Source organism: Nothoprocta perdicaria, unplaced genomic scaffold (genome assembly GCF_003342845.1).
Source record: "Nothoprocta perdicaria isolate Ctin4 unplaced genomic scaffold, notPer1 scaffold_219, whole genome shotgun sequence".
Lineage (NCBI taxonomy): Eukaryota > Metazoa > Chordata > Aves > Tinamiformes > Tinamidae > Nothoprocta > Nothoprocta perdicaria.
The window spans coordinates 1,237,359-1,252,605 of record NW_020455406.1 but is presented as its reverse complement, the minus strand read 5'-3'; the positions used below and the strand labels follow the sequence as shown (position 1 = coordinate 1,252,605).

At 52.5% G+C, this 15,247-nt stretch overlaps 1 protein-coding gene across 2 annotated transcripts in view; it reads right to left on the bottom strand.

Moving 5' to 3' along the window:
* The window catches only part of LOC112946929 (H(+)/Cl(-) exchange transporter 5), a 34,868-nt gene extending 20,738 nt beyond the window's left edge, over positions 1 to 14,130 (bottom strand). Inside the window, exons 1-2 of one of the 2 annotated variants that reach the window (XM_026038896.1) lie at positions 13,819 to 14,130; positions 3,628 to 3,777 (exon numbers count right to left, since the gene is read on the bottom strand). In XM_026038896.1, coding sequence (XP_025894681.1) covers positions 3,628 to 3,760 — 133 coding nt within the window. In that variant the 5' untranslated portion in view covers positions 3,761 to 3,777; positions 13,819 to 14,130. Of the gene's footprint in view, positions 1 to 3,627; positions 3,935 to 13,818 lie in introns of those variants that run through there. The other variant, XM_026038897.1, reaches the window with a different exon arrangement.
* Positions 14,131 to 15,247: the final 1,117 nt, after the last annotated feature.

Sequence of the window (15,247 nt, the reverse complement as noted above, 5' to 3'; positions counted from 1 at the left end):
TTCTTCTTTTCTTCTTCTTTTCTTCTTCTTTTCTTCTTCTTTTCTTCTTCTTTTCTTCTCCTTCTCTGGATGTCAAGGCGAATGGCAGTTTAGAAAAATGTCAAGTTGAAAAAGCCATTGCCATTTGAGTGGACACTGAAGGCAACATCTGAACTTGGGACTCTGCATCTAGCAAATCCATAGGACAAGGGGTAATGGTACAAGTCGAAAAACAGGCAGTTCCATCTCCGTGTGAGGAAGAACTTCCTTGCTGTGAGGGTGCCCGAGCCCTGGCACAGGCTGCCTAGGGAGGTTGCGGAGGCTCCTGCTCTGGAGATCTTCCCAACCCACCTGGACGCAACCGGGTGCCCTGTGCTCTGGGTGTCCCTGCTGGAGCAGGGGTTCGACTGGATGATGTCCAGAGGTCCTTTCCAACCTCAACCCTTCCGTGACGCTGTGAATCCCAGCTGCGGAGGGGCAGCAATTCCATCTCCATGAGCTTTGAGAGGTTACAGTTACCTGCGAGCAGAGCTGGTGGACGCGTGTCGCCTCTTACGGACCTCCACGCTGGCTTAAACCACCAGCAAAGAGCCCGTGTTGGGACATCAGCACAACCTGCACAAGTTTTGGGCATGTTCTGTGGCACTTAAACAGCCTTGGGAGAGGAGGATTTCCAGAAATAGCCTGGGCTCCATCTGACCCAGACCTTCAAAACACCATCAATAGCTTGAGCAGCAACACAAAGGCTCCTAGAAACTGTGGCAATAACCTGGCTTCTATCTTTACAGTTTGCCTGACTTCAACAGACAAACAAGAGCACCGTTGCACAGATGCCCTGGTATTCATTCAGCTGCTGGAAGAGGCCCATGCTCTGCTCAGGCACACTGGGAGGTGAAGCACTGCTTGAGAACATCCACAGCTCTAGCTCTTGGTGGGGATCAAAGCAAACCAAGGATTCAAAGCTACATCACCCGTCCCAGCTCGCCTGCAAGCTATTGATAGCTCTGCTTCCTCTCACGGAGCCTTTCCCAAACCACACTGTTCCCATGAGAGTCCCTGCTGCTCTTGGGACACAGCACTTGCTCTCGCAAGTCTCAATTCCTGATTTTAGAGCCCAATTGAAAAAAAAAATCCTAAATCCAGCAAGAAAAGACTTTCTAGTCTTCAAACATTAAGTCTTTCTCTGGAAAGAAAAAAAAAAAGTGTAGAGCAATCCTGCTTCCATGGTTTATGGTGTGAAACATACAGAAGCTACTGGGGTGCCCAAGTATCCACTGCCAAGGAGAGGCCCCGTCTGCCTCCCCACTGCAACGAGCTGACAAACAGCCACTGGAGTAAAACCCAGAGAAAGCTGCCACTGCCCAAGGGATGGCCCAGACCACAGCTGCTCTCACCCCATTTGTGCCTTTAATAGTTTGGAAAAGGGGGGGTTAAGGAACTAGAAATCAGCACTACCTTCACAGCGAACAACTTGACACAAGCCGGGCTTCACCCGGCAGGCCACGCACTTGATATAAGAGGACAGTTTCAACACAGATTTTGTAGAAAGRTCTCAGAAGTCTTGCAGCTCTTGGAAAAATCATCAGGACTGCAGATACAACAACTGTCTGACTATCTGTTTGGGCACTTGTGAACCTTGCAACCAAATCTCTTTCAGAAAGTCATAAAGAAACTAAGTTGTCAGGGGCTAAGAGGGAAAAATCTCCAACAGACCAGGAACTCCTTGAGAACACAGGATGATAAAGGCAAACTCTCACTGCTTTTATTTTTTTCCCCAGCAAATAAAGAGGGCACTGTGGAATTGCATGATTTCTACTTGTACCTGGCTATTGAACATTGAAGTAGTCTGGGAAAGCGGTGCCAAAGCTTGCTCATAGACACTTGTGCTGGGCAACCAACGTCTCTGCAATTTTCACTGAAGGACTTCAAACCAACTGGACTCCGTGAGCAGAGAAAAGACCCAAAGCCTAGAAACCGAGCAAGGCATTCGGGAAACAGAGAGAACTGTCAGCAATGGCCTGCTCTAATTCAGCACGTTGGACCGGAACACCTGAGCACCTGCGGATAAATCTCTGCAAGTAACTGCTCAAGAACAGGCAACACGGAAACGGTTTGATTACAGCTAAGATTCACTTGCCACATGGCATGAGAAACATTATCACTGTTGTAAAAATAGCATAGGAAAAAAAAAAGAAGAGATGTTTGCTTCCCAAGCAGAGTTTTACAGGCTGTAAAAGCAAGGAACATCTCATCTGCTTCCTTTTATTGCTCAAATAAATGCTGAAGTCCAAAACAGAGAAGATAAGAGTGAAAGAAACTGTTACTTAGGCCAAGTTGCTTTGCAGAATTACTCTTCATGTTCGATACTGTGCTATTTGTAACTGCTGCCTATTTTAAAACGCTTTAACTAAAAAAAGCCTGAAACACTYGGGCTGTAACTTAGACCAGGCTCTTTCAAAGCTCAAGTCTTTAGGACGTAAGGGCATTCATAAAAATACTTCTGTATTTATTTCTGGAACAAAGCCTCATCTCCAGCATAGCTTCCAGGTAGAGGCTTTTCCCAACACAAGCATTCCTTGCTCCGGGGAGCATGCAAAGCCGACCATTTCCAAGATCCAACAGGATTATCAGCAGTGAGCTAAGGAGCAGGAAGAAAATCCTGCTGCTCCTTAGCCCATGGCTCTTAAGGCAAGTATGAAAGAATGAGCTGTGAAATGCAATCTCAATTTGCAAATCTATCAGGAAACACCTGATGCTTCTCCCTCGCGTCACTTGACTGAATCTGGAGCTCGGAGCCTGTCATTTAGAGGGTGATGGAGCAAGGGAAAGGTTTGCCCAGAGAGGTCATGGAGACTCCATCCTTGGAGAGATTCAAGTGCCGCCTGGGCACAATCCTGGACAATGTGCCCTGGAGGATCCTGCTTGAGCAGAGGGTTGGATTAGCTGATCTCCAGAGGTTCCTTCTAACCTCAGCCATTCTGGGAACTCAGAATTCAGCAGAACGAGCTAGCATCATCAACACAAGCTTCAGGCAGCACATGACAAACACCGTCTGCAAACAGAAATTCACGGGAGTCTCCACCACAACTACTAAGCTCCACCGAAGAACGTGGCCAACACTGCATCTACTGAAGACAGATTACACACCTAGAGCCCAAATACTTGTCACTCCGCTGAAACAGTGTTTCCCAACTTCAGCAGAAGTTATAAAGAGAAGTGAAACAAGCACTTAGGCAGGCAACTATTTCCCCACTTACATTTCCTCTTTTCCGTGTCAGAAAGCCCTGTGATTTAAGCTTTCTGTCAGAGTGCCTCTTTTGCCCATAAGAGCTCAGCTCATTCTAGAARGAGGGAAAAAAAATGGAAATTGAGCTTGTTTGTTTCTCTCAACAGTCAAGTTTTCTGCAGTCCAAACGAGCTAAGTAGCTAAGTTGGTCATCTCTCAAAATGGCAGCACCACTTTTATCCCAAGCCACACATTTTGGTGGGCAGACTATCTCAGTCCCAAAGCCKGCTACGCTGCAGTTAGTTAGATTAGCCTTTCACCTTATGCAGAAGCCAGAGAGATTGGTAAAGAAACCATTATCATAAAATTCTACTGAAATCTGTTACGAGGAAGAGAAGAAAACTGAAAAACACGAGTGTTACCTCCCATCTCTTGGTCAAGTGGAGGGTCATCATCTGCCATGGAGAAGTCCAGAGATGTTCCTGCTATTTCTACCATATCTTCATCGCTAGTGCTGCTCTGGTAACTTCCTCGCCGATAACCTTTCTGATCCATGGCTGGAGCACCCAGACCTGGAGTAAAAGGAAATATTTTAGAGCACAAGAACAGAGAKCCATCCTCTAGGCCGAGTGGACGAATGACTCCCAGATGAGTTCTCACAATGGTTTTCCTATTGCCACGCGCCAGAGGCGAAACACAAGGTCAGAAGACACATTTAAACCTGCTTGCAGAGGCACCAGTATCGGGACATGCATGTTTTTACAAAGAGCACAGGTTTAAGCATCTTTTTAYGCCCATGCAAAGACACGGAAAGGAGACTGCACGCACGCGTCCTTCACTAAGCTGGAAAGAGAAAGGGGTCCTCCGCCCTGGCCTGCAGATGGGARCTATTCATGGCCTGAAGGGTTCTTGCCTCCTAAAGCCGTGCGCCTACTGCAAGTGTCCACAGCTAGCCGTGGTGCCCTGGGCCATGTTACTTGCCACTGTTTTCAGAACCTCCATTCCTTCCTCCAAATGCAAGCGCCAACAGAGATGTCAGAGTGGTCATTCTGCAAATCATCAGACAAAGTTCAAGCTCTCATTACAATGTAAGCCCCCAGATATATTCTCAAACACAGAAATGGCCTCAATTCCCCACATAAYGTTCTCCTCTATGGGAAAACAGTTGCGTTTCTAAGTTCTCGGACTAAATGGCCTCTCAAGGTAGGACACTTTTCTTTTCCGTGCTCTCAACAGGTTTGCAAGCAGCTTTTCTGCCTATTTTACCTTCTACACCAGGTCCACATGTATTGTTAGACTGCCACAAAAAACTCAGAACAGAAGCACTGGTGCTGAAATGGCCACATCACCCTCTCCAGACACATCCAAACAAGCAGCAACAGCCCAAATGGGGAAAATCGGGGTCTCAGCCTCAGATCTAGCTCTCGCAGCCTCAAAATGGGATTTTTKGCACCTTAATAAGAGGCCTTTTTCTTCCCTCCCTTGCAACATTGACATTATTTTCCAGGTGAATTACAAAGGAACTAGATATGCAGCTCAGCCTTATTTCGGGAAGGCAATGGGGTGGGGGAGTTAAAGAAAAATGAAGAGCCAGCATTTGCAGGCAGTGTGAAYGACGGTCTGCAGAAAGCACTTCCCATTACAAGAAGAAAACCCCACGCTATGCAAAAAGCCCTCGGCATCGTCCAGCGAAGCGACACGCCGACCTCTTTGCTGAGAGCTACTCTTTGGAACACAACGTTGCKCAACTTTCAAATCCTGTTTACCCATTGAACTCCTGCAGGACAGCAGGGCCGATCTGAACTCTGCAAGGAGAAGACTTGACAAAGAGAAGGAAGGGAAGCACTGAAACAAGTCGGGCCTCCGTCGCGGCGCCGTTCCGTGGCCGGCACCCGTTTCACCGACCRTCTAACACAGATTGAGAGATATTTTCCAACGTGATTGCGTGCATATATATAAGGAGGGGGGTAGAAGTGCTGTCTACTCATACATTCTCTTTGCATTACTGACACAAATTCATAATCTTGTTGGAGGTCTTGCTAGCACCCCCACGCACGCAGTTGGAAGAGCAATCCGGAAGCGGAGCAGTTCCTGCTACCAGGCTCGCTAAGCCCGAGTTCCCTCTCGTTTACTAACACCTAAAAACAACAACCATTCTATTAAAAAGCTCAAACACTGCATCTTCAAGTCCCAGCGCGCTCCAGGCAGCACCCGGCCTTCTTGCAGCGGGAAAAGGACAGGGAAGCAGGCTGGGAATTGCCGCTTTCCTCCAGAAACCCTGGGGTTGTCACCAGAGACCCAGGTCAGCACAGAGCGAGGTGACGCGCCGAGGTTTCGCGCCCGCCGTCCCTGCGGCACCGACCTGGCTCCRTGCGAAGGCTCGGCGCCCACGGCCGCGCCCGTGTCCTCATGCTGGCTTGGAGCGCTCCCCACGGCATGGCGGCCGCCATCCTCGCCGCCATCCTCGCCCCGACGGCCCCTTCCTCCTCGCTCCGCGCGGCTCCTTCGTCCGCCCGCGCCCAAGAGCAGAGGGAAGTGATGGGGCCAAACGCCGAGCGCTCCGTCCCGCGATGCCTCGAGTGACTCAGAGGGCAGCGGCGGTGGCCAGGAAGGCCGGGGCAGCTCGAGGGGGCGCAGGGCGAGCCCGGGGCGCCCTCGCCACACGCGGGCCGTCCCTCCGGCCGCGGCAGGGCCCGCGCGTGACGTGGGCTGGGAAGCTCATGGGGTAGGTGCACAACCGTCACAGCACGAAGGCAAGCGTGGCTTTAGAAACACCGCGAAGGCAAGCGTGGCTTCAAAGGAGCGGAGTCGCCTGGAGGCGCCGCTCTGGGAGCCGCTCTCCCGGGCCAGCTCCCCACCTAGCGGCCGCTTCATTCCAAAGCCCAAAGGCCACAGCAGAAAATGTCCCACACGCTTCCAGGCTGGGCTTACATGGGCTTCCAGGCTGGGCTTACATGGATTTACTGCCCCACAGGGCTACCTTCAAACAATCTTCATTTCCAAGCAAAGCAGCTTCCTCTGGACTCAACCAATTTCGATGTATTGACAGACTATGAAAGTGGCTTTTGACCCACCTTGTATCACAAACCCCAAAAACAGACAATCCAGGCAATCCCAGGGCTGTAAATGATAAGGAGCAAGGGAATCGGAGCAATGGGGGTGACACACAAAGTCCCTGGGGGAGATAAACTACTGATTAGTCCCCAAGAGAGATCCGAGCCTTTCTCATGGTGTCCAAAGCGACTAAAATCAAATTTCCTTTACATATAGATGAAGCCAGACCAGATGAGCTGAAAATTCAGAGGACTTTATCCAAGTTTTAGTTTTCTTTGGGTGCAGTAGGTGACACACCAAGCTCTTCAGAGAGAAAATGTTCTCACTACTTTAAAAGCTGACGTTAGTAATGACTTATTTTCACAAACAGAGCACAAATCACCTTGTAGAAGGGTGTAATAACGCAAAGATTATATATAAAAATCCTTTTTGTTATTGTATATTAAAACATTTATTTTCATATATCCACTTCTCACTCACTCTCTGCCACCTATAAGGAACCCTGAGGAAAAACTGGCTGGGTTTAGGTTTTATCTTTGTTTTCTCAAGAGGAAGACCAACTCCTGGAGACCTCTTTTGCTGTTTTCATTACGATCAAGGTGAAACTGCTCACCACCACCAACACAAGAAGCCTTAAGAGCTCCAAATTATTCAGGTTTTAGGTCTGAAGATATCCCTACTGCTTCTAGAGGATTAAACAAAATGTGTCTTGCAACGACAAGACCTCGTTATTCAGACGACCACTGAAAAGCCTCCAGAGCGGCTCCACCGCAGTGTCTACAGGAATACCCTAACCCGCACTGCGGACACTCACCTGGGGACTGTGAGAAAACTTATTTGCCACTAATTTTTCTTTTCCCCACCAACACCTGGGAACTACCTACCTCATGAAGGCAGTGTGCAACTTTGCCATTTTTTTTTTTAAGATAAATTTTGACAGTCTTCAGACACAAGCACCACATGTGCAGCTCCTCATCTCCACGCGTGAACATATTTAACCCAAGAAAATCAYGTGGGAATGCACTCCTCGCATGTTCCGAGGGGAAAACAAAGGACAACGGGCAGAACAGGACGGGAATTGTGGCAACATCTGGCTTTCCGATGGGAGGAGCCAGGGCAAGGCTGAACTCCAAGGGGCCAGGCCTGTCAGAGCCAATGCAGAGCAGCGGGGAACTGAGTCACGCGCCTGCTGTACTCACACACACGGAGCCAGGATCCTCCCGCTCCCACCCTCAGCTTTCCAGACACCTCTGGGGAAGGTATCACCAGTTCTCCGCGGCCTGCCTTTGGGAGCTTAGCAGCAAAAAGGCACGGAAAAAAACAGTGCAGGAGCGGTAGGCAGAGCTCCRACTGAAGCCAAGAACTGCAGGGCCTTATTCTCCGCCTCATGAAACAGCCCTGCAGCTTTAGCTAAACCGTAGCAGCTGCTCCGGCGTCTCCAGCAAACGCTCCTCTCCCTTCTGCCAGGAAGACGCTGGTTTTGTGACACCAGCCAGGGCATCCATCCCAACCTTGGGGCCGCTCTCCGCAGAGGCGATTGCCCTGAAGCAGTGGGGAAAGGGCAGCGCTTTGTGTCCTGCCCATCCCCAAACGCACCCTGAACCTTACCCGGGCTGAGGCCGCATGAACACAGGGTGCTGATGGAGACGGGCCCCAGCTCCGCAGTGAGATACACAGGATTTCAGGGAAGGGAAGATAAGAATCTTCACACCTAATTCAAAGCTGGCGTTAGTCCTGTCAAAGGCATTTGCTAGAAGAAACACTGCTGAGCACAAGCCCAGATCAGCTCTAAGCGGCTGCATCGAGCCGGCTTATCCAGGAAACCCTGTTCCTTYTCCCTCCTTCCTGCACAGGCTCCTCTGAGCGGGTTTGATTTTTTCCCCCTTTTTTTACCAGGAGTACCCAAACACAAGGGCGTGAAGATGCTTGTTTCAAGGTACAGATGCCACCTTCACCCTGCACTTCAGCTTCCCAACAGTCCCTTCTGCTCCCAAAGTCACAGGCTCCTCATTTCTCCTCCTGGACTAGACAGCTCTGCTCCCGACGTCTACATCCCAATCTACGTGGCAGGAAGTGATTCAGGAGAGAAGAACCACAGCAAAGCAAGGCCAGGCCCTGTGCACTTGGCCGGTCACATTTCCAGGGGTCATTATAATCTGTTCCTGCCTTGTGGTGTTAATCATGGACTTCTGAGCGCCTTGGGGTCCAGACTCGCTTCCTGTTTAGACGTCCTCTATATAATAAGGTCTGTGTATTTCCAATCCACTCCCTTACTGCTAGCCTTGCCTGAGGGTGGCTTCTCTTCCTCATCCTCACTATCTATAGAAAAGCCATACATACACTATAGGAAAGCCATACAAGAACATCCACGGGCCTCAACATGGACAAGGAACCTTTAGGGATTGTAGCAGGAAAGGGGCCTTCCAGCAGAGCCCTGCTCTTCTCGTGCATCTCATCAGAAGGACTGGAGCTGTCATCGTTCAGACACGGATTCAAGTCAGAGCACTAGTGTTTATAGGGTGAACATGGATATTTCTCAGTTGGGTTTGCTGACTCTTGTAGCATGTTTCATTGTACAAAACCATAGCAAACACTGAAAATCGAGTCACCAGATGACCTTGGTTTTGCTGCTCCTTTTTTTCCCCTTGTTTTTTATTTTCAGTTTTCACCTTCAGTTAAAGAGCTGGACAAGCCCACAGGAGTTACCGGGCCTGGTCTGTTTAACTTTTACCAGCCCAAAGGCGCAGAGCAGCCCATACGTCTCCCTGGCACGGCTCTCCTACACCTCGCTGTACACTCACCCAGCTGACACAACCCCCGCACGGGCCATGAGCTCCTTCCCTGGAGCTGCTGCAAGTGGTGCTGCGTTTCATCAAGCTGGGGCCTAAACCACCGCTCGTGTTGCAAGTCACGCACCAGTGCTGGGATGAAGGTTCAAGCTTCAACCCCAAACAATGATTTTCTGCTCTCCACCGAGGAGAACAAGCTCCACGGTTTTCCTCAAGGTATTTACAGATGTATGGGAGCTCCTGGAGCCCCAAGCAGAGCTTCCCTTTCCCTGGCAATAACCAAGACAACCTCTTACTTCTGCTGAATGAAGAGAGATGCTGGATCTTCAAGACCACCTCGTGCTCAAGAAGGAACCAAACAGATGTAAAGCGTCCCCACCAGGATGAGGCACCTGTCAGATGGAGGCTGGATCACACTGCGCAGCTCTAACAGTGGCTCCCTGCAGAACCAAGGCCGAGAGAGGAAGGAMGACAGAAAGCGAGAGGATTTTCACGCTTGAGCACAACCTCCAACTCCCCAGGGAGTGAGAGGTGCGTTTCCTTCATCCAAAACTGCAAGCGTRCCCAGGAAGCCCTTCTGTAGGCACTCACCACCCTCAGGAAGCTTTCGGCACGTGAGTTTCTAAGGGGAAATGCAAAAGTGAGTTAAATCAGCCCCAAACCACAATTTCCTGAAGCTTCAGCACACCACAGAGGCCTCAGCASGAAGCTCAGCAGTGCGGCTTATGCGTCACCGTCCGACACGCCGCTCTGTTTCCAAGCCCTCTTCCAGGCTACGCTCGAAGCCACAGGCCTGGCCGCCCAGAGCGAGCCCCGGGGCAGCACCCCGTTAGTCCCGGCTCAGCCCCGGAACAGACCGGCTYCCCAAAACCCACCCGGGACACAGGGCAGCGGCAGCCCAGCTGCAGCACCAACACCCCCGGGGAACACTGAGCTGAGCTTTGCGCTTATATCCACACACTAAGCTCCACATATCACACCATAGCGTTTCTCTCCACAGGAACTCCAGCTTGCCAGGCAGCAGCAGTTTTAAGTAATTATCCTTTATATATTGCCTYACAGGAGGCAAACAGGAAATTAATTTATTATCAATTCCGTTAATTCTCCACTTCACAACTACGACTATCGCGATCACAGAAGGAATATTCTGTTAGCAGCTATTTCTGCTTTTCCTGTTGAACACACACCTTGCCRCAGTCACACAGTTCTTTTGTACTAGAAACACTAATACAGATGATCTTCCCTTTTGGATTACACAGCGTAGAAGGAAGCAATAATCCTATTATTTCTGTAATGCATCTGTTACATTTAGTTCTTTTACTGGCACGAGAAAAGGGCAAGATCTTGGCAGCAAGGTGAAGTCCTCAAGACCCAAAGGAGTTTATGCCCCAAAGTCTGTGAGAGAGGAAAATCCAAAAGCACTAATGAAATAGCTCTTCTCATAAGCCCTGCCTTATTTTTGTGTTTCAGGAAAGGGCCATTCTGGCTACAACCACAAGATTGCTACAGGTATTTCTGATTACGCTGCATAGCCCTGTTTGGTTTTGCACTACCAAGATTGCATATGGRTATTTCATATCTTTGCTAACTGCAAAGGCTCCAGTTCTTCCAGCAAAATCTCTTATCCTTTTTTATATCACATTTCACAGCAAGTCTCAGGCAAGACATGAATTTTGGGGATGCTGCATTTGCTTCCTGCGTGGCAACGCTGAAAACCTCTGCATTTGTTATTGAAATATAGGCTAGACCAGGCTTACGAGGGGATTTTCAGGGGCACAAGGAGAGCTGAAACCCCCCCCTCTCACAAAACTCCCAGTGGGAACAGGATGCCTAATCTCCCTTGGCAGCCGTAAGGAGGTTACGGGAGGAGAACCCGCGTGCTGGCAAGGCTGATTATCCGCGCGGAGGCGGCTGCTCGTGACTCCGAGAGGGGCTGCCAGGCGCAGGGGAAGTTACAGGGACACGTCCYGAACGGTGCCGAGCGGCCAGCTCCTGTGGGCACCTTCCCCACGCCCCGCTCCGCACAAAGCTCCCGAGGACACGGCTGCCTCTGCCCGGCTCCCGCAGCCGCGCGTCTCCGGCCTCCGGCGCACACCGCCTCGGCCCAGCTCCTTCCCTGCACGGGCATCTCGTGTTTCGAGAMAGCTGGATGCTCCTGAGGGGAGCCTGGCGGGAAGGAAGGGATTTTTTGAAGCAACCCATTGAAGCTCAGCAGTTCTGACCCCGTCCCGGGGAGCCAGGACGAGCCGGCACCGCAGCCRGCGAGCCAGGGGCTTCACTCGCCCCCCGAGATGCAGAAGCAGCTCTCAGGACCCACTGACTTAACAGAGATGCTGCCCTGCCCTACAAGTCAAGTGTGTGTCTCCCATGGCTCCTTCTCCAGCCTCTGGCACCAAAGGCAGCTGCCCATAACACGAGGAGCTGCAATAACTGCAGCGCACAAACGCTCTGCAGCGATCCAGCATTTCAGCTCACTCTTCCTCTCCCCCCAGGGAAAAGTCTTTCTTGTACAGAATAAAGCAGCTGGCAACAGTGACCTCCATTTCCACGTGATCTGCAGACTTCCCAGGAGCTGCGTGAGTCAGTCTGTCCCTTCCTAGAATTAGTTTAGCAACTGAATGTTGTCTTGGTCCATAAGAGGCGGCACCGTCAGCACTCCACGTCTTTCAGATCCTCTTACAACATTTAAGGGACGCCCTTCACGCTGTTTTCTGCCCAGCTGCTTTCTAGAAACACACATACATTTAATGAGGAACAACCCAGTTACTGCCACCCAGCCAGGCAGGGAAGCACAAGCTCTATTTCAATGCAGGAAGGAGTTTTCTTTTCTGGATGGCAGCTCTTAGAACTCTAAAGAATGGCCAAACACGCTGACATCAATCACGACCTCTCTGGGGTTTGCAGCATTTTTTATAAAAGGTAATAGGTGTTATTAAAAAACACCAAGGCAATTTTACATGTGGCAGGTCGCTCTCACTRCAGGCCTTACAGCGCTTGCAAACTTTCTCCTGAAAGCAAAACCCACAAAGAACTAAATGGGCTATTAGGAGGAAAAGCAGGGAGASAGGCAAGGAATGAACAAGCCCTCCAAAAAAGCCACAGCCTCTGTGCGGGCAGCCGGTGCTTGGCCGGGTACATTCACCTCTCCGGAGGGCTTCACCTGGTGTGCCCACGGGGTCCCTTCTTCTCTGGGGACAGGGCCACTTCCATGGCCTGTCCTCTCCTGGAAAAGGACGGGAGGTTTTGCCCTGCAGAGCATGTCAGGAAGCCATCGCATTAACCAGGAACGTGGAGAGCAGGGCCACCCCAGGAGCAGCGCTGCGCGCAGGCCGGCGCACCCTGTGCAGGCTCAGCCTGTGCAGGCTCAGCCTGTGCAGGCCCGGCCTTTGCGCCCCGTCCGCAAGGACGTTTCGGAGCAGGATGGTCCCCAGGGGCTCCCATGCACCGGGGCTCCTTCAGGAGAAGCTCTTCCAGGAGCAGGGCTCGCGGCACTTCCGAAGCCAGTGCCGCGCGGCCACGCTGCGCAGGCCAAGAGGATGCCCTCATTTCAGTGGGAATCATCAGAGGCCGATGCCAGACCCCCAGGACACACGGACCCGGGGCTGAATTCGGCACTTGGACACTAACACTTACGACCAGGAAACTAACACCCAAACTCGGGGTAAATCTATCCCCCAAACACCCCACTGCTCCGCTCCAGCAACCGCGAGCCGCCCCCGTCCGGCACGCACTGCCTTCCAGGATCGCTCCCTCTCTCCCGTTCCCATGCACGGCGCCGCAGGGCCCRGCGGAGCGGCTGCTCCGGGCCCGGGCACCCCGAGATCACCTTCTGTTAGTCACTGGGGCCTCCTTCCTTACAACTCCAGCACCAAGGAAGGAGCAAGAAAATTGGAAAGTGTGAGAGAAGAGGGAAAAAAGAATAGCCACGGTTTTAAGGCTGGGGGAGTCTGGGAAGGAAACAGGGGAAAAGAGACCAAGAAACGGGTCTTGAGAGCCCAGGCAGCAGAAAAAAGCTCCCGAGACCCCCCAGGAAGACCCCTCACCACCACCCCCACTATTGGGACATGTCTCTGAAAACGGCCAGGCCTTTACAGGCCTCCTCCTCCCCTGAGGGAAGGCCTCTCTGCCCCTCCTCACCTTCGGTTCCTGCCCCCGAGCGGCACAAACTGCCCCCCGGCCCCAGCCCCGCTCACCCACGCCAGTGCCGCCGTCACGGCCAGCTTCCCGAGCTCCTCAGACCAGCATGGGAAACGCCACTAGCTCCAGAGCTGGGTGATTCAGCCCATCAAACCAGTTGTTCATGAAGAGCAGCTATGTCTCCAGACAGACATTCCGGACACAGCCCTAGGGACTCTCCTACCAGCACGTGCCAGGCCAAAGCGACAAGGGGCCGTTAACACAACCACCAYTTCAGAGCCAGCAAGTAATAAAATAAATCAAACGCAGCCCTCGTCTTCCCCCGCAGGCAACAGCAGCCTCGGAATCACACAAGCAGTGCTGGAGAAGCAAGGAAGGAAAACGGACGAAAGGAAAACATCTTGCCCGCCGGYCTCAGGCAGGAGCTGACCATCCCGAGCTTCAGCACGTAGGAGAGTTCAGCAGATCACGCGGCGGGAGAAGGCAGAGCACGTCCTGCTGTAAGAGCAGACACGGCAGTGGGGGAAAAGGCACGGGGTGCAGCACGAAGTGCCTACAAAACAGGGGCAATGCCCCCGCAGGGGCATTTCAGCAGCCGCTCGGCCACATCACGAGCAAGGAAGGGGCAAGTACCTGCTGGGAAGCCCACGGCACAGCAAGCTGGCGGCTCAGGTTCCTCCCGCGGTTCTGCTCCGAGCACGAGCAGTTATSCACAGAAGAGCTCGAGAACAAGGCAACGTTTACCAGCAAATTGCTTCAGCATCTCAGTTCCTCCCTGCTCTGCTCCGACGCCGCCGGTGACCGTCAGTGACTGGTGCTGCAGGAAACAGGGCCGGGCACAGGGTCTCCATCCCGAGGCAGCCAAGCGCCAGCAGGAAATGTCCAGCTCAGAACGCAGAATTCCTCCACRAAGGCCCTACAGAAACTGAGGTGGTGCCCGATTTGCTCCGGAGCATCGGTGCACCTGCCAGGGGGATGAGGGAATTTCCCCCTTCCCTGTTTCCCTTCACGTTTCTTCCTGCCTGTTTTTAGGATTGCTGCTGCTTCCTACACCTTAGAGCGACACCGGGCAGCAAAGGGCACAGCAGTGAAACCCCACAGACCGGGGAAGGTCGGTCCAACTGGGGCAAGCCCTAAACCCCCATCGGAAAGAGAGGGGCAAGGATCTTGCAAGCTAAGTAATTAAAGGACCTTGTATTTCCGCACAGGAACACAAAGTGACAACAGAAGCGACACAAAATGACGACAAGTTTTCCTTGCAGGAGGTGCATTAAGGAGTCTCTGAAAGGTTTGTATTCATTTACATTGAGGTCTCTGAATGTCTACATGGGCCAGCGTGGGAGACAGAACCGTGCTCCCCGGGCACGAGGTGTCCAAACGGGCTCCCTGGCCCCGTGATGAGATTTACATTTCCCTTAGGAAGAAACCGAGCACGAGAAACAGGAGCCCATCCTAACGGGGGGCAGGTGTGGATTTGAGGAAGCCTTTGCTGTGTTTCGAACCTGCCTCTCAACTTTATTATCCAGGAGGGAATTTGCGGTTAGGGCTCAGTGTCCCAAGAGCCCCGCTCCCAAATAACCATGGYAAGGAGAGGAGGGACGGGACTGCTCCATAAAAGCAACAGTCTAGCACGCCCAGGAGAAGGAAGAGGCCAGCTCAAAGGCCGTGCCGGTGGAGCGGCCTCCTGGAGGAGACCAAGTAAACCTGAAGTCCGATCTTACCAAAGCACTGCAAAGCCTGACCTGGCAAAGCCTCCCCTCCGCGCGCGGAGCCGGSGCAGCGGCTCCCCGAACGCGGCGCCCCGCGGCCCGGCCCCGCTCCGCGGCTCCCCCGCTCCGCTCCGCTCCGCTCCGCAGCGGCGCCACCGGSCCCTGGCCGGTGAATCGCTCCCCACGCTCGCGAAACCACCCAGAACAAACGGGAATCTCTCTGCGGTTTCACAGCGGAGGCTCCCGGCGCCTCCAAAGGCCCCGCAGGGCTCCCCGGCCCCAACCCCGGCAGCGAGGCCCCAAAGCGCCGCGCGCGCCGGCCGAGGGCGAGTCCCGCGGCCCTGCCCCACAGC